Source organism: Typha latifolia, chromosome 4 (assembly GCF_019914945.1).
Source record: "Typha latifolia isolate L0001 chromosome 4, TyphaL0001v2, whole genome shotgun sequence".
NCBI classification, from domain to species: domain Eukaryota; kingdom Viridiplantae; phylum Streptophyta; class Magnoliopsida; order Poales; family Typhaceae; genus Typha; species Typha latifolia.
This window is the reverse complement of record NC_133089.1, coordinates 3,322,433-3,340,225: the sequence shown is the minus strand read 5'-3', so window position 1 is coordinate 3,340,225 and position 17,793 is coordinate 3,322,433. Positions and strand designations below refer to the sequence as shown.

Sequence of the window (17,793 nt, the reverse complement as noted above, 5' to 3'; positions counted from 1 at the left end):
TTTAGTGTTTTTCAAATTTTTATATAAATTAATTTTTGATCTAACATGAGTAGCTCTCTCAGTTAGCGATTTTACTTTTGAACTCGTCTAATGTTGGATGAGAATTAGACACGTTTTAAAAAAGTTCAATAGACTTAAAATAATTTTAAAAAATTATATTTCGAAACAGCTGGTCTGACTAACTGCTGCTGTTTGCATGAAACTTGATCACGTAGTCTATAGTGCTCTATTTTTAAAGTCCTGTAAAAGGTTATAAGCCCCACCATGGCAAAAATTAAAAGCCCTAACAGAGGGCAAAATAAAAGAGATCCCACCTGACACACACACACACACACACACACACACAAGGAATCTTTCCCCATACACTCTCTCTATCTCTCTCTCTCTCTCTCTCTCTCTCTCTCTCTCTCTCTCAAACCCTCAACCACAAGTAAATGAATCCAATCCTTCTGCGGTTTTGCATTCCTTCTCTTGCGATAATAATAGACTCCTCAGGAAAAACAATCAAGAAGAAAGCACTGTATAAGCCTGACAGAATGGTTAAACATTGATTCTTCTGTGACATTGATCAAAGTCTGGAATGATGTAAACCGGCAAGATGAGTGACTTGTGACTCATTAACTTCTTATTACAATTCATCTTGGCAAAAGTAAAATAATGCAGCATAGCATAGTGAGTCCCCATGACTACATGCATCAAAATGGTTCCTTAAAGCAATGGCATCCTTGAGGGTTAAACAAAGCATAGCTAGCATCTTTGACATTAGAGCCATGCAATCTACAACATCCATGCAGTTAGAATAGTCATCTGAACTCACCACAGTCTCAGACAATTTTGGAGCAAATTAATGACCATGTACTACTCTCCTATGTATTGTGGTCCAACCTATCTCATTGTGGTCCTCCAAGCTAGGCATTCATGCATCTGGTCCTTTTTTTTTTTTTTAGTAGATCCAAACTTTGTCTCCTTTATTTCCTTTTCTTTTCTGGTTGGTATTATAAACAATAGTATAAGAGGGGAAGTTTCTTAGTGTTAAAGAAATCATTCTCTTGGATCAAAATTTAGGATTTAGTACCGCTTGTTTAATCCTTTCAACAAGGTTTAAGGTGTACCTATGTATGTCAAAGTACAAATTGCTGATTAAGATGCTTTGGTTTCTTCTTGCTTAAGGGTTAACATGATACATGTGTACTTAGTAATTGTAGGACCACAATGCACCAAGAGACAAGTGAAAAATAAGGAAAAGGACCAAAGAGAAAGACCCTGTTTTATATATAGGACCACATTGTGCTATGGAATGTTTTGATTATTAATTACTTTAAATTTTGGATAGATTAAAAAGGTATATTAATAATCTATCCCTTTTTTTTTTTTTAACTTTTTAACTAGGAGAAGAATCCAAAATTTCAAATTGGAAGAACTCGAGGGGAAGAAGAGTCAAAATCTTAATTGTCTACTTTGGATTCTTCTCCTAGTATATTTTATATACTAAAATTCTTTTCATATACTCCTTGTTTCCAAATAAATAGCATTTTCCTCTGGATGTGTTGTCTCCTCCTTTTATATATACATAAATATTTGCAATTAGATTTTAATCTTTTCACAAGTGCAAGATTCTTAGCTCTCACCATTGATGTGACATATAGATGATTATGTTGTCACACATTAAGAGAGAGTAAGATATACGCAACCTTATATTCTTTCATCCATTTATGAAGTGATTATTTTACATAATCAAATCCCATGACCCAAGTGCACATGCTTTGGTTTGGAAGAAGATAATTCAAATTCGATTAATTGCATCATTTATTGAGTAGAGATTATAACAATTTCGTGTGTCCTCCAAACTCAAAGCATACATGGCTACGCTCTTCTCTCTTAAAACACCTGTAAGTACAATATGAGATGTTTAAGATTTGTGAATGAATTAAACCATTTGATCCATGATTAGGCTTATTAAAGCCCAGCCCGGCCTAATCCATTGAGTCTAAGCCCTAAGATGGATAAATGGGCATTCGGTTGTTAGGCCCATTAGGCCCATGAATGCTGAGAAGATTTGAGTTGTTAAGGCCCACTATTCTAGCTTCATGGGCCAGCTTTAATTATCATTTGTATACTGTTATTGAATAGATACTTATCGTTCGACCCCTAATCCTATGTGCACGACCAAATTAAACCTCTTAAACACCAATTTACAATAGAATAGGATCAAGTCAAGCCTCAACACCGAGCCTTATAAGATTAATGGATTCAAAACAATTGTTATTAATTTAGTCTATGTCGCATTAGATAAAAGAAAGTAGGGAGCAATTTAAGAAACATAAAATTAGAATCTAAGATGGACGAAATATTCCATTTATTATTCTATCGCGTTAGGTGCGCGCTGCGTAGTTTCATATATATATATATATATAAAACCAAAATAAGAGCTTAATTTATGAATTTAAAAAAAGAACAGTTTTCTAGACTTATTTATAGCTAAAATATATGGTGTTAATAAGGATGCCTGCCACTGCCAAAAAAAAATTAAAAAAAAAAATTAAAAAAAAAAATGCAAGGTGGTGGTTTCTCACGATAATCTCAAAATGCAGGCACTTACATGCAAAAGAAAACAATATAAAAGGAAAGGTAAGTCAAGAGACTAAGACTCAAGATAACAAATTCTTGGATCCCAAACTAAATCTAACCCAAATAATTAGCTCTCGAATTATATATCGTTACAGATAGAGAGTAGTAGACAAGCTTGTCAGCAAAGCCACCACCACTACTAGATCTATCATCTACCCTTCTCTCTCTCTCTCTACATCCACGTGCAGCAAAGCATCAGTCCACCACCTTCTTATTCCTCAATACTTCTTCCATCCATTTCCTCTCTCTCTTAATTTCTCTCCTCCAAATGGATGAGTTAGCAATCGAAGAATCCCCACGAAAAAGTATCACCTTCTCCTCCTCCTCGCCGGAGTTCGAGTTCTGGATGGTCGGCAACAACCCCTCCTCCTTCCCCCCTCCACCTCAACTCCTCACCGCCGACGAGCTCTTCGTCGATGGCCTCCTACTCCCTCTTCACCACCTCTCACTCTCCCTCTCCCAACCCAACCCTCCTCCTCATCCACCCGAACACGACTCTGACTCCCCGTCGCCTCCGGAAGTCTCCACTCCAACTCTTCCTCCTCCTCCTCCTCCTCCTCCTTCTCCTCCTCCTTCTCTAACCTTCTACAAGAAGTTGAAAGACATCTACAAGGTAGGAGAGAGGAGAAGAGAGAGAAAAGAGAGAAGGGGAAGTGTGGGAAGCAACGCCGAGCTCAACATTAACATCTGGCCCTTCTCGAGGAGCCGCTCCGCCGGCAACGGCGGCGGCATCGGCTCGTGGAGCCGGGCTAAGTCGGCTGCGATCGCCGGACGAAAAGCTAGCAGCGCGCCGTGTTCTCGGAGTAACTCGCATGGGGAGTCTGGTAAGACGGCGGCCTCCGCCGCCGCCACGTCATCGACGATACTGAGGAGGTGGGCCGGCGGCCACCCGGGCCGTCTAGGGTTTAACGGCGGCGGCATCCACCTCGGGCGGGCCGGGCCGGTGTGGCGACTTAGGAGAGGTACCAAGAGCTTGGAGAATAAGGAGAAAAGAGATGATGGAAATGGCGGCGAGGCGAAGAAAGGCAGCAGCGGCAGCGGCGGCGGAGTCAGGCTGCTGAGTTTGAGGGTGAATACATGCAGTGGTGGTGGTGGTGGTGGTGGAAATGGGAGAGTTTTTAGTCTTAGGACTATGTTCTCTAAGAAGGTGTATTAGTTGATGTAAATTATTCATGTGTATATTGTTAATCTTCTTGGGTCTTCTATGAATCTTAACCTTAATTATGTCAAATTTTCAATCAACTCAATTCTACACTTTTACATCCTGTTTTGATAGAGAGAAGACACAAAACAGGATAAGAGAGAAAGAAAAGTGAGGGGATAATAATTTAAAAAAAAAAAAAAAACCTCTAACTCTAAAACTCTAACCATCATTTTTTTCATCTCTCTATAAATAAAAGGTGAAAACTAAAATTTCTCTTCTTTTTCTCCCATATCCTCTTTATCCAAACAAACCTTGAAAGCGAAACCAACAGTAGTAGTTAACATTGGGTAGTTCTTTTTTCTGAGTTTGTATCAGGTGACTGTTCTAACAGCATTCTAACTTAGGATAGTACTAGGAACAAATAAAAAAAAGGAAAGAAAAGAAATCAAGAAGAAGGGGGGAAACAAGGTGGTCGTTTTCCAAGTGTTTGATAGTAGAAGCATCTATTCCCTTCAGATTAGTGCTAATTAATCTCACTCTTGCTGCAAAGAAATGATCAGATTGTGCTAATGAGTGAATGATCTGGGTATGTAACAAGTGAATTATATCATGGATGTTGTAAGGTAGCTGAAGTTAAGGGTACTACTACTACTACTACAACTAGTTGTGGCCTGGAATTGGGTGGTGGCTGGAAGTGGTGGGTTTGAGGATAGCAGAGGATCACATGGGAATGCCCAAAGATTCCAACCTAAATTTCTCCATCTATGCAGCCGTACTGTTCCATGTGCTACCTCACACATCTGACTGCCCAAACAACTATGCCACCTAATTCTTCAGACCCTCCTTTTCTTTCTTGGGAATTGTGAAGGGGACATATGTCCTCTCACCCATCACTCTATTCAGAACTTTCATCCCATAAATCTATCTAGTTTTTGAACCATATAGCCCGTAGCTAATAGTCAATATGAAAGACATAGAGATATATAAAATAGAATCTTTTTTTTATAAAAAAAAAATAATGAGAATCTTGCTGACAAACAGAGTGAGCATTTTTATATTTAAAATCATTGAATCATTCACGGGGATTAGAAGTCGCCCAGCTACTTCTTTAAATAAATTTGAAACTCACTCGTTTGATTATATTTTGGTTTGGTTGCGAGTAGAATTACGTTGGTAAAAAGAACTCCATAAATCTACCGGTCAAACAATTTTATTACCGACTTATCGTTTGGATAAAGTGCCGAGGCCAATAATTTATATCAAAGTAAAGATGTGTAGTCAAAAGATACCAAAATATATCAGGACTGTACTCCATGCATCGTGGGTCATTCTGCAGTACCTAAATAAATCTGTAATTATTAGATTATGATTACCAACAAAAGTCTATATCTTGAATGAGATTAGGCTTCATGCCTATAACTTGTTGTTGAATAAACAACTTTGATCGACAAGCTTTATTTACAATAAAAACATAATGAAATATAAGCAGTAGGCTTGATACTATGATGTTCCACTTTATCACCTGACTGTTAAACGTTTCTGTTGCTTCAACTCTTAGAATAGTAATAAGATTAGCTAGACTCCCAAGTTCTTTCCCACTTGGTAGCATAAAGGAAGAACGATGCTGAGTGATCTCCTCACATGTAAGACCGCATGCGGGGCCTAACGATGGATTGAGCACCGTCGACGAAGATGGTAGTGCCGGTCATGTAACGGGACTCATCTCCGATCAAGTAGAGCACAGTGGAAGCGAGGTCGTTTTTTGGGTCGAGCCACCTCTTCAGTGGCATCATGTTGCCTGTAGACTTCTCTGCCTTCTCCCTCCCCACTGATAGGGGATAATTGTCACCCAAATGCAAGCCACGGGCAACCCCATTAACCCTAATCTTGTACTTACCAATTTCCATTGCTGAAAGCTGTAAATGCAATAGTTTAAGGTTGGAGAAGAGCGTAAGCATATAAAAGCAAAGGTTGTGAAATTTGAGTCAGGAATCATTACCATGAGATGCATGATCTTCCTTTTAATGGATGCATTAAAATGAAAATCAGAAGTAAATAAGCATGATTCAAGAGCAAATTTCTGATAGAAACCATTTTGAGCTACAAGTAATTTTTTCAATGCTCTGTTTCTGATCCTACCTAGACAGAAAGCCTTCACAAAATGTTCTACTAAAAGCATCTAGGTGTCAGAGAGATTCTTTTACTCTTATTAAGAATTTTAAGTCTGAGATGGAAAAAGAAGATAAAAGCATTGGTTCTTGATATAAAATTTGTCCCTACAAATTTGCCAATCTAGCAATTTGTTTTCCTTCACATCTCTCCCATTTAAACAGTAAAATGATCGCCTCAGTAAGAAAGAAACTCTTTTAAAATTAGTCATTGTAGTATGAATAGTTCACACCTATGACACAGATCAAATCTAAGAGTCAGTTTTTTGTAGCCTTATTGCCAAGCAATACGAAGGATTGTTGAATTAACATGTTTAGCGATTATTCCTGCCGTACCACCTTATGTTACTAGACCTGACGCAGGAACTGAATTACCTTTGCTTTCCTCAAACTTTAAACCAATATAATGAATTCATGGAGAAATATAAGATGCAAAGGGTACAAGGTGACTAGGCCAGAAGTTCCGTTACAAATGACTTTCAAGCCTAATATCTAAGATCAGTTTCAGAATGAACAACCTGCTGAAAAGGAACTTAATTAAGTTGACAACCTTATCCATAACTAATTCCCTCCATAATCCACACTAAAAAGAAATTGAGAAATAACCAATTATGCTGAAGGTAGTGGTAATCTTGTACATTATTAACAGTTCAATGTGTAGTTAAAAATACATTCTCCCTTTCCCTCAATCAATTATGTATCAAGTTACAGCACACAAACAGACTTCTATATGCTAATGCAAGACATATTATTTATTTCCTAATTAACAACTGAAGAGTGATAAGGTCTGCCATAAAGGAAATAGGTGTAGATATCCAGTTACAACAAGCTTACCCGAACCAACTGTTGAATAGCAGCCAAACTTGAGCCATATGCGGCAGCTCCGGGGTACAACCCTCTTTCGGCTCCTATGATCTGGGTCAAGAATATGACAGACCCTCCTGATTTGAAATCCCGCACTCGCTTAGCGAAAGCCTTTAGAAGAAACCACGGTGCCATCGCATTAACTTTCATTGTCTTTTTATACTCTTGTTCACTTATATCAAGACAATCTTGCATCATCCCTGCTCAAATATTTCAACCATGAGGGAAGTATACAAGTTATAAACATTGAGACAAACCTCAATGATGCCAAAAGAATTACCTTGTCGACATGTATTGCAAATAGTCAAAAACTTTCAACATGGACATCTTACAACGTACTAACTAGTCTGTACTTTCTACTTTGCAGATAGATGCTATGTTAGGATATAGAGATACTATCATGATCATTTTCATCAATAGCAATATTTCTATAACATCTGCTCTTAAGAATAAGAGTAAGGTAATAACTATTTAAAGTTGATACGGCACTTCTGGTGCTCCAAACAACTTTTTCAATGAATAAAAATTCACATTGCAAGCTTGCTCAAGCAACTCAGCCAGCTAGATGGTAAAATAATCTATTTTGTTGGTTGCAGGTCAGGTTCCTTTTACGAAGGATCAACATCTCTTCAAACATTCCTTAGACATACATTGGCAGTATCAGCACAAACAAGTCAGCATGCCACAAAAAAAGGACTCCATTACAGATGGGAAATGATCCTATTACATAGCTGGCACATGCCCATCATGCTAACTACCAATTGGTGTACCACATACCTTAATATTGTGGCAACTAAGTCTATTCAAGATAAGATAACAGATTTAAACTTAACCCATCTGATTTCATAATGTCAGATATCCAATTCCTCTTCAATATGGTGAATCACACTCTAACAACGGGCACTATGTCGATGCAAGTGATACTTATTCTAGGCACTTAAAGTGTGGAATGCTAGTATACAGATTTCTATAAGAGTATTTCTTGTATTGCAGCCATGCCTGTTACATTCCAACAGAATACTGCAGAAGATCCCTCAAAACAAATCATGAGGGATATGAAGCTTGAAGCAAGACTGACATGAGACAATCATAATAAACTAAAAAATATCTTATTTGAGCTAATAGGTTGCACAAGCCAAACAGCAACTAGAAAGGTAAACTACTCTTCTTGTCAATAGCGTTTATGCAAGTCCCTATATTGCTACTCTCTCCCTTAGGTCAATAATTAGGTACTGAAGTCTTAAGGGTTGATGTCAAAAGACTCAAAACCAGCCGCATATTGCTGGAAAATTACTCAGATGACCTTAAAGACAAAATAGAGAAATAGAATTTTCATTATTCATATGATCTCGATTATGCACAGCCAGAAGGGTTAAAATTAGATACCAGTTTTTAAGCTTTCTATCCCCTAGTGTCTGAAAAGGATGAGAAACAAAATGGAGCTTCTGATTAGTATATGAACTATGAAGCAGTTTCTGACTCTAGGAAGACTGATGATAAATAATCAAGGTTTCATGCACTAATTAGAATAAGTTATAGCATTCTGTCCCTATAAATTAACTAATAAACCTAGAGGAAAATTTTATATTTACTACACATCCAGTATCTTAGTCCAAAATTCTACCAAGTAATAATTTGGACATGTTGCCACTTGTCTCCTTTTACATAAATTGTAACTATGAAATGACAAAATGTCATGGCACTGTAACACTTTTCATGTACTCGTTATTACAGATGCTTTTTCCCCTTTCTGGTTCTTTCTGCTCAAACCCATTAACAACTATAATGACTCAATATCTAAAAGAGCTAGTCCTTAGAATTCAAGTTGAAAAGTCAGGAAGCAGTGCCTCAGCCAACATTGTCAGCTTCAGCACTAAGAAATCAATATGAACCTTGGGGCAAGCTAGGTGCTTCACAGATTTTGATCAATTTCAGCACACCATGAAAATGCTACTTCACTCCTATCAATCAACTTGCTAGGTAAAAAGCACCTCAACAAATTGGCTATGCATCATCGGCCATAATGCACATAAACCTGCAGCAGCACCTATGTACACCAGAACTATTTTGGTGAGTTTGTCATCATAAGTGTGAGTTTGTAGCCACAGTATAGTACCTTAATCTGTAGCAGCTATACAGTTATGCCGTACACCAGATACATAATATATTCACGGTGCTGCAATTTACACCTGGTGCACGATTTATACACGAGTACTGCCACCAACATATGAATTTTTCTATATACCAGCATAGGATTGCAAACTCCCACAACTTGATCCGTAGGTAATCAGGGTTCAGATGGATAATTATTGAGATCATTCAAATAGACCAATCTCAATTTGAATATAACCAGCTTACTGGTATATACAAGGGAAACGAATGAATGCACTTGATATCTATTTTTCCTGAATGAAAATGAAAATATTCTAGAAAAAGACAGAGGCACCATATATATATATATATATGTGTGTGTGTGTGTGTGTGTGTGTACCATACAGGAATCACACATACATGTACATAAATGGAAATATTAGGGCACTCTCATCCTCCAAAGACAATCCACTACTAACTAAAAATGTCTTAAGTTCTCCACTTTCTTTCTCCAACTAAATAAAGGAGATGGACTTCTTTGATTTCTCATTCTCCAAGGCATCCAGTAGGAAAAGAGCAGTGAAGAATAGTTTTCTTTTCTTTATTTTTAAACATTTTCTGATCTTTTGGTTCACCAAGATCAAACCCCTGAGTATTAGCTTTATATCTGAGTACCAGGCCTAATTTATCACACTTCTGACAGACCTTTAAATTCAAACAGATCTAAATAAATCATGTATACCCAGCCCCTATGGAGCACATTGTCCATTAGCTGCTGTATACTGCAACGGATTGCCATCTCACATACATCTCCTTTACCGTTGCATGTCAATGCATACATAAGCAGTGGTATTGTTATGTACTCCTACCCTTGGATATCTGTACCTATTAATATATGTTGGAATCAGGAAAACTCAATCTTGGTCATTTCTGCTAATAATCAAAGAATGAAAGTTTTCCATGTCAAAGTTCAATATTCCCTTGGGCATGAAAAAAAATAGTATTTTTTCTAAGACTCCAAAATTTGATATCCGGATCGAAATTGAGAGCTAGAAAAAATAATACGTATCAACCGTATTAGCTGTATCAGTCGTATTGGCCGCCCATATCAGATCAGATTATGTTTTAAATTACATAAAATTTTAAATATTATTTAAAAATATTAAAATTTTCTATAAAAAAATCCTCTGAAATAATGCCCTTATGAGTGGAATCTTGTCCTGTGCAGTAAATAAAATTAATTATCTCTTAGCTAAAGCATCAACAATTAGATCATTTATCGATCCACTATCAACATTCAGCTGAGATTACATATTGGATTTGTCCTGCTGCTGTATTTTGCCAAGTTCTTGTACATGAAATGCTTCCTTGTTTATTATTGTGGCCATCTTTCAAGCAATGGATCAAAAAGTTTAATTTGATCTCTAATTCATATTTATTGGATTTGTCAATTGCAGGAGGATAACTTGTAAAGCCTCTTCTGATTTTATGCTCTATAAAACTAAGAATTGTACAAGTTAACAGCTCTCAAGACAAGAAATCTGAAAATACAGGTAATCTTTCTTATTAGCTAATCCCACATATAGTACTATAGAGCATATCAGTTATATCAGTAATTTAATACTAACTTTGTTTATAGAGTAATTCAAAAATGATCCTCTACTACCTACGCACTAAATATAAACTTGAAAATTTTCTTAGTTTTTTCCAATTGCACTACAAAATCCAATAGTTCTCAACCTTCCAAAATAAACAGAACTTTTGTCACGATCAAGGATGCAGCATGTTTCCATGATTATCAAATACAATCATATCTAAAGCAAGAACAACAATAACTAAAAGTTTTAAACCACTAATAAATCACAAGGGTACGTAATGGCACATCTTATCTACTTTTTTCCCGAAAAGAAAACACAGTAAAGGGTTTTACCTTCATAGGCATAACAGTTAACAAATGCATCAAATGATTCTGCGAGCTTCCACGCTTTACCAACCGCCTCATCAAAAGCTAGCTCCGCCTCTTCTTCGAAATCTAAGCCCACTACACTAATAAATCCAACTCGCTCCAAAGAATTCATGATCTCCTCTGCCATTCTTCTTAGGGCATTCTCATCGCCCATCAAAACTACCCTATGATTAAAGTACCAACATAAAATTGTTAACAAAACAATCACAGCCACGCGAGAAATTAGAAAAATGCAATAGATACAGTGAAAGAGGTGAAAACCTGCATCCAGACTTGGCCAGATGGTAAGCGAGGCCCTTTGAGATATCGTCGCCATTGGAGGTGAGCAGAACCTTCTTTGCAGAACTCGCCATCCTTGAATCCGATCGAATCGGTCCAATTCTGGAAGACCCAAAGAGAATTAATAGGTAACCTGGATGCGTAATAAAAGAACAAGTGGAGAACTCCCCACAGATCACGCAATGAGAGAGAAAGAGAGGAGGAAAAAAGGAAATTGGGTAGTAACGACACCGCACTTGGTTAGTAATCTCGTATGGGAATCGAAGACGAAGACGAAGACGATGACGACGACGACTGGAGTCTCTTATTCTAATTTATAATCGCAGAACACATTGAGAGTGACGCAGCTTGGGCTGTGAAGTACTTAAATATGACGAACGGGATGACATAATTATTCTTCTTCTAGGGAAATTTTGCACCCTGTTTTAAAAACCCGCCCGCAGTTAAGTGAGTATTAATTTCATCGGATTTAGATGGATTTCAGTATATGTTATAAAATTAATGATTTGAGGTTGAATTTGGATAATATTTATTTGCCACTTAAGTTAGATTTTTCAAATCCCCAAACTAAATTTTATTTTGTTACATTTTTATTTAGAGCAATGATTTTTTACATGACTAATTAGTTATTAAAAATAATTTTTATCTGTTGATAAATTAAAGGATATATAAGATATTTTACATGACTAGATTTATTGATAAAAATAAAAATAAAAATTTAAGTATTTTTTTATTGCTTATCTTTATAACTGTTTGCTTAATAATAGGGATATCAACTTCTACAAATTTATTATTATTATTATTATTATTTATAAAAATATGGATAATTAGAAAAGAGAAATAAAATATGACTAATTTATTCTTATAATTTAGAAAAAAGTGATCGGTACTCCTAGTTAATTTTATCGATTAAAAATGAGAAATTAATAATTCTTATCGATTGTCCGCTACAAATTGAGGAGCTCATTAAGGAAATGGTTGGTCGAGGAGAAGGGCAGGTGATGCCTACTCAAGGGGTTGACAAGTTCTATTCTCTTCGTGTGCTAAGCAGCAACGATCAAGTAAAGCGACGAAGTGGTGTGATCACGACGGTGATGGTGCCGGAGTAGCCAAGTGGATTTTCTTTTTCTTCTGTTGGACAGGGCAGATTGAGAGACCGAAACTCCAAAAGGGATCGTAGATTGGTAGGGTTAGTGACTTAGTGTGGGTGCTAGTGACGTGGTCGAGTGACAGCAAGTGGGTTTGCTGGGTTGAGAATTAACTTAGTTAATTATATTCTACAGTTAATTAACTTAGTTATTTATATTCTACTGCTAAACGGATATTTAAATTCAAATCTGACAAATTTACTTATATTTATATTCGTATCTGCATTCGTTTAGTATCTGTATCCGAATCAAGTAACTTTTTTAATTCTTATCCAGTCTGTTCCACCCCAATTTAATTCCCTAGATAGAATAATAAAAAAGAAACATAACAAAATAAATTCCTACTTTATTCTAAACAATAAAATTAGATAATTTTATTTCACTCTTATTATATTTTAAATAGTAAAGTCATTCGAGGCTATTTATAGTGTTGGAATGCAACATAATTGTAAAACTTATGTCAAAGAGTAGCTGTTCTATCTTTTCTTTATTAAGTGTATCACTCTATCTTATTGTAATATCTGAATATGCTTTTCCTATGTAAACAAAGAACTAAGAAATATTTTACTTAACGCCCTAACTTTTGATAATAAAAAACTATTGATGTTCCTGGATTATAACTTGTGTTTGCAAAATTTTGCTCAACAAAGATCGTGTAATCATGTAGAGATACTAATCAGACCACCATCAACCCATACCAAAAGTATTATTTCACTGATTTTTCTTTTTAATTTCTAATATTAGAAACAATAAAATTTTACCAGGGGTTCATGTCCCCTATCCTCTAAAAAAATTCTCAAGTAATAATATATTGAATCAGACCCAACAGCTATATACATCAACTAGTATCTTTACCAGCAGAAAATACCAAATCAAGCAAGTTCCACGAGAGAGCAACTATGAAACAACTGTACAGATTTCAGTATGAAATTCTGAATCAACAAAAGAATACTTGCCATTCACAACTACCCTGAATGAACATACAAGGCATTTACAGAAATAATTTCTTTGCGTCAGTTGATATAGGTATCTAATAAATGAGTTGCCATAATCACTGATAAGCTTTACATGCATCTACAATAAATGTAGTAGCAGCTCCACAAACAAGAGGGATGGGCACACGAAAGTTAATGAGGCTCAGGCAGGACCTATCACATGATGCCACATGAAGCACGTCTATTGGCATATGATTCTGTACATGGTAAAAGTTCTTCTGGTATACACAATGTGCTTTGGAATTTTGGAAATGAAGTTATAGAAGGTGAACGGATGCTGATAGCTAGGCATCATGGACTTCCAGAAATCAGGTTGGGTATAGTAATCCGGTATCCATCAGTTTTTCTGGTTCGAGCACCATGATCTTTCTTTCCAACATTGGATGTGGAGAAGGCCCAAGAGAGAATTGAACTTCGAATGAGCGATCGTGATTATGTTATGGACTTCTCTGCACAATTTTGGCATTGAATAAGCAAATAGATCATAAGATTTCTACGATATCAGCAAAACTAATGACCGATAAAATTTCTGAGGGAAAATTATGATTGAAGTACTGTACATACTTATTCTCAGGTTGAAGAAAAAGACAATTAGGAAATACTTCAAATCTTCAGAAGGCTGTCTCATCTTAAATGATATATGTTTAATCAGAACAATTGCAAATAGTAATACCATAGAATTCTTCACTCTAACTGTTCTAGAATTTTAAGCGATGTAGTGCATTATTAGTGGATTGTACATCTCATAATTGGATCTCAGGTATAAAGCATCAACAACTACATATAGATAATCAGATACTAGACCAAAGACAATCCAATGAGCAGGCGGAAGGATTTCTATAATTTTATTTCAGTGCTGCGTAACTTTCAAAGAGATATAGAGGAATAAAAACTATTAGGAAAAGAGTAGAAGAAAGAAAATAGTGCTATGTAACATTCAAAATATTGTAGTACTAAATGCTAATATTCAACAGGTAGATACAGTTTATACCAGAAAACTCTTTATATTAATTGTTCTAGAAAATAGAAATAGCAAAAGAATCTTGACAATTGGTGTAAATGCCGCTATTGGAACTTTAATCTTCTAATGCAATCTCATTATCAACTCTTACTCAGTAATTGTGAGTTAAAAACCTTGGATGGTCTCATGATGACACCTTTCTCTGATGAGGACTACGATTGATTAATGGATTTTTAAGATGGTCATTTTCGACAGTTATTTGACTAGATCTTCAACATAGAGGTAATCAACAATTTATGATTCCTCTTTTCAATTCTCAATAAAGCATCCACTTGTTTATTTTATATAAAAAAACGTTTAACATTGTACAGGAAGATAAATTAACATCATACCGGAGATCGTGAAGTTTTCTTCACTGCTATAAGTTTTAGATTCAACATGGTCTTGAAGTTCATCATGCTTATCAGAACCTAAACGCTGTAAACAAAATGAGAGCCAAGCATGCAAGATCAGTATCCAAATACAATATATTATCAACTTCTAATGATTAAGGATCAACATCATAAATCACTAGAAGTGTGTAAGCATGATAATAAAACAGTACCGCCAGCAAATTTAAAATCAGGATTGTCAAAACTTGAAAAAAAACAGATATAATTTATTGCTTAACAGAGGCAACAGAAGAAGATCAAGACAAGAACAAGAAGATTAGGACAACAATTTAGAAATGACAAATCTCTAACACATGGAAGCAGGAATAAAATGTTTCAGCAAATTGCCAATAAGAACAATAAAATTTATCAGCTGAAGCGACCTGTTTAGAAGATCTGATACAGTATAGGACTACAAACATGAAGATTAGGAAGTATATAAGTTACCATCCGTTTGCTTATATATGGTTGCATCTGGAATGATAATTCAGGACAATTGCTATTCTCATGGAGCTCATTTTTCTCTTTCTCAAACTCTTTCCTTGATTCTTTTCTAGTGCCTGATTGCCAAACTCGGCCAAAATTTGGAAGCCAATTAGCATCACAATTTTTTGTCACAATCTCTCCTCTCTTTTCCATCTCAATTTCAGCTCGTCTTTTTTCTGCCCATGCAGCTCCCACACGTTTGGGATTTAATTTTCTTGACTTCCCTTTCTGAGCTGAGGAAAGGTGTGATATATTCTTAGATAAACTTCTAACATTTTCTTCATTTGCTTCTAACCATGGAGGGGGAGCACCAGTATGCACATTCGCTCTCAAGCCATCAGAAGGCAATGATATTGAAGTCAAATTCTTCACAACTAAAAATGGTAAATACAAAAAACAAAATTCCTTTGTCAAATGCAACTGGGACGCTGGAAGGAAGCTAACTATGATAAGTAAATTTGGAAGCTAAAGGAGTACTCTACCCCCATTGTAGTCCCTTCCAGAATCACTTCTTTGATCCTGCAAAACAAACATTAAAAAGCTTGCTGCATTGAGGAAGCTCATCAGCTATTCAGAAGTACACTTTCAAACAAAAACGAGCATCAACAATGTGACAAAAAAGACAGAATGATGCCCATCAAAGTGCAACTTTAAATACTATACATATAATGTATCCTCTTATGTTATCTCCATAAAAGAACTTTTCCTCATAAAGACTATAAATATTATATTGCTGAGCTCCTAGAAATTTGAATATTTCCTTCACAGTCCTAATTGTTATACATTAAGAGCCACTATCTTATGTTGAACATTTTCAACCACTTGTAACTTCTGGTTCTGGAGATATGTATCTTGCAGACAAAACAAATAGAATTACATTAATGGCTAATGCACATATTCTCAAAAGAGCAATTGAACCAAGAGAAGGCCAATTTTGTCACAATTCTTAGGAGTGTTGTCCACTTGATCTTTGAGAAAGAAAAGCCAAAATCGAATGATAACCGAATAAGAACAATTTCTGCAAACCAAAAGATATTACCATTCCATTACTTAATGACAAACGAGTCAACACTTTCCGATTATCGTGACAACTAGCAGATCGACAACCTGAATAAGTAAAAGAACATAGGAAAAGATTATCATAAAAATTACCTACTTGACCAAATCATCGTCATGAGAAACATAGATAACTTACACTTATCATTGAAATGCTCAGAATTACTTTGTGAAACATGTGTATTCTGAAGATCTTTATATTCTTGTATGCCAGTTCTGAAAGGAGAACAAAAGGGAACCCATCCAGCAGTAGAAGTTCCACTAAACTCTGAATGGGTAACCCAGTGCTCCTCATTTGTAGGACTTTGTAAAGGCATAACACTATCAGAAACATTTAAACTAAAAGACTGCATATAAGTTTCAGCATAATTATCCATATTGTTAGTGGTAAGTTCAGTTTGGATATCTTTCGATGGCCCAATGGACGGTCCTATGGATCCTTCGCCAGAAGACCGAGCTGCACTCGTCAGTGACTCACAGCCTTTCTCCCACTGTAATTCAACATTAGCAAGTCACATTAATATTGGCATCCAACACATAAGAAATTAAAGATGTTCAATTTACCAAACTTGTATATAAAACCTAGATATTTAATATTTCTTACAACATAGAACAGTGATTTGTTTACTGATCATAAAAAGTCTGTATCAGCATGCCTTTTTTCGTTAAAAAAAAATGAAACTCCCAAAATATTGCAATAAAATCTAACAAGGAAAAGAGCCACTTCATCAGCAAAAGTGTTTGTTATTCTTTCAAGAAGTATCATGATTAACAATAACTTTCATTGAAAATAAAATGAACAATCTATATTAAAATTCTTCTCCTAATAAAATACCAACAAGTCTAAGCAAATACATGCACACAATCCATAAAAACTGCAGCATTCAAGACGCAAAGCTATAACAATGTATTCGACTAGCATTAATTATTATAGCTAGCATCTTCCTCAAATATTTTAGAGATCAGAATGCTAAAGCAGTTCTTTCTAGTAAACGCTAGCTTCTAGAATCAGGCAATCACCTTAAGGAGATCAGCCTCGGAGAACCCAAAGGATTCGACCCGATCCATCCCTCCCCCGTGCTTCCATATGAAATCCCTCACGTTCTTCATATGTTCCGCGCTCGCCAAATGATAGATCGCGGTGCTACTGCAAACAAGAAGCAGAAACCACCAGATTAGCCCTTAGAAACCTCCGAAATCGCCTAAACCCCAGAGATGTACCATGCGAAGGAGCTGCCGATCTCTTGGAGGTCGAGGGCACAGAAGGGGCACCAGAGGCGGTTACGATGGGAGTGCTCGGGGCGGAGAAGGGAAGGGTTGAGGAGGAAGAAGCGGAGGTCGGAGAGCTTCTTGTGGAAGCGGGAGAGGAGGGAGGAGAGGGCGCGTAGATGGGAGGAAGAGTACTTGTGGCGGCGGCCTTGGTCGTGGTTTATCTTGCATACCTCGCAGAAGGAGAAGCTGCCAGAGGATGATGGCTGCTTCTTCTCCTCCGACTTCGCAGACTCCATGGTTGCCGGGTTGAGTCAATCTGAACCGATCCTAACAATATGGGTTTGGTCAGCCGCTATAATTTGAA

At 36.4% G+C, this 17,793-nt stretch overlaps 3 protein-coding genes across 5 annotated transcripts; 1 reads left to right on the top strand and 2 right to left on the bottom strand.

Annotated features, from left to right (window-relative positions):
• Positions 1–2,655: 2,655 nt before the first annotated feature.
• Positions 2,656–3,890, top strand: LOC140786825 (uncharacterized). The gene has a single exon (XM_073135510.1). The coding sequence runs from the start codon at positions 2,897–2,899 to the stop codon at positions 3,782–3,784; it is 888 nt and encodes a 295-aa protein (XP_072991611.1). The 5' UTR covers positions 2,656–2,896; the 3' UTR covers positions 3,785–3,890.
• Positions 3,891–5,141: 1,251 nt separating this feature from the next.
• On the bottom strand, positions 5,142–11,519 carry LOC140786522 (uncharacterized). 3 transcript variants are annotated; one of them, XM_073135012.1, is made up of 5 exons: positions 11,377–11,519; positions 11,123–11,242; positions 10,826–11,025; positions 6,775–7,004; positions 5,142–5,688 (listed from the first exon to the last, which is right to left on the bottom strand). In XM_073135012.1, exons 2-5 carry the CDS (start codon positions 11,212–11,214, stop codon positions 5,410–5,412), a joined length of 801 nt encoding a protein of 266 aa, XP_072991113.1. In that variant the 5' UTR covers positions 11,215–11,242; positions 11,377–11,519; the 3' UTR covers positions 5,142–5,409. The 3 variants fall into 3 exon arrangements, with proteins under 3 accessions (XP_072991113.1, XP_072991115.1, XP_072991114.1); XM_073135014.1 differs by having other exon boundaries at positions 10,826–11,020; XM_073135013.1 differs by lacking the exon at positions 11,377–11,519 and having other exon boundaries at positions 11,123–11,343.
• Positions 11,520–13,188: 1,669 nt separating this feature from the next.
• LOC140786521 (TITAN-like protein) lies at positions 13,189–17,792 on the bottom strand. Its single transcript, XM_073135011.1, has 8 exons — positions 17,439–17,792; positions 17,238–17,364; positions 16,357–16,708; positions 16,201–16,268; positions 15,644–15,680; positions 15,123–15,535; positions 14,637–14,721; positions 13,189–13,732 (listed from the first exon to the last, which is right to left on the bottom strand). Exons 1-8 carry the CDS (start codon positions 17,723–17,725, stop codon positions 13,716–13,718), a joined length of 1,386 nt encoding a protein of 461 aa, XP_072991112.1. The 5' UTR covers positions 17,726–17,792; the 3' UTR covers positions 13,189–13,715.
• Position 17,793: the final 1 nt, after the last annotated feature.

Excerpts from the sequence above, each read along its gene's own strand:
- LOC140786521 (XM_073135011.1), bottom strand. The coding sequence starts at position 17,725 with ATGGAGTCTGCGAAGTCGGAGGAGAAGAAGCAGCCATCATCCTCTGGC. Across the intron at positions 16,709-17,237 it reads CCGAGGCTGATCTCCTTAAG|TGGGAGAAAGGCTGTGAGTC; the intron begins GTGATTGCCTGA and ends GTTGAATTACAG. Across the intron at positions 15,536-15,643 it reads TGGAAGGGACTACAATGGGG|TTGTGAAGAATTTGACTTCA; the intron begins GTAGAGTACTCC and ends TACCATTTTTAG.
- LOC140786522 (XM_073135012.1), bottom strand. The coding sequence starts at position 11,214 with ATGGCGAGTTCTGCAAAGAAGGTTCTGCTCACCTCCAATGGCGACGAT. Across the intron at positions 11,026-11,122 it reads CTGGCCAAGTCTGGATGCAG|GGTAGTTTTGATGGGCGATG; the intron begins GTTTTCACCTCT and ends CTTTAATCATAG. Across the intron at positions 7,005-10,825 it reads TAACTGTTATGCCTATGAAG|GGATGATGCAAGATTGTCTT; the intron begins GTAAAACCCTTT and ends ATATTTGAGCAG.
- LOC140786825 (XM_073135510.1), top strand. The coding sequence starts at position 2,897 with ATGGATGAGTTAGCAATCGAAGAATCCCCACGAAAAAGTATCACCTTC.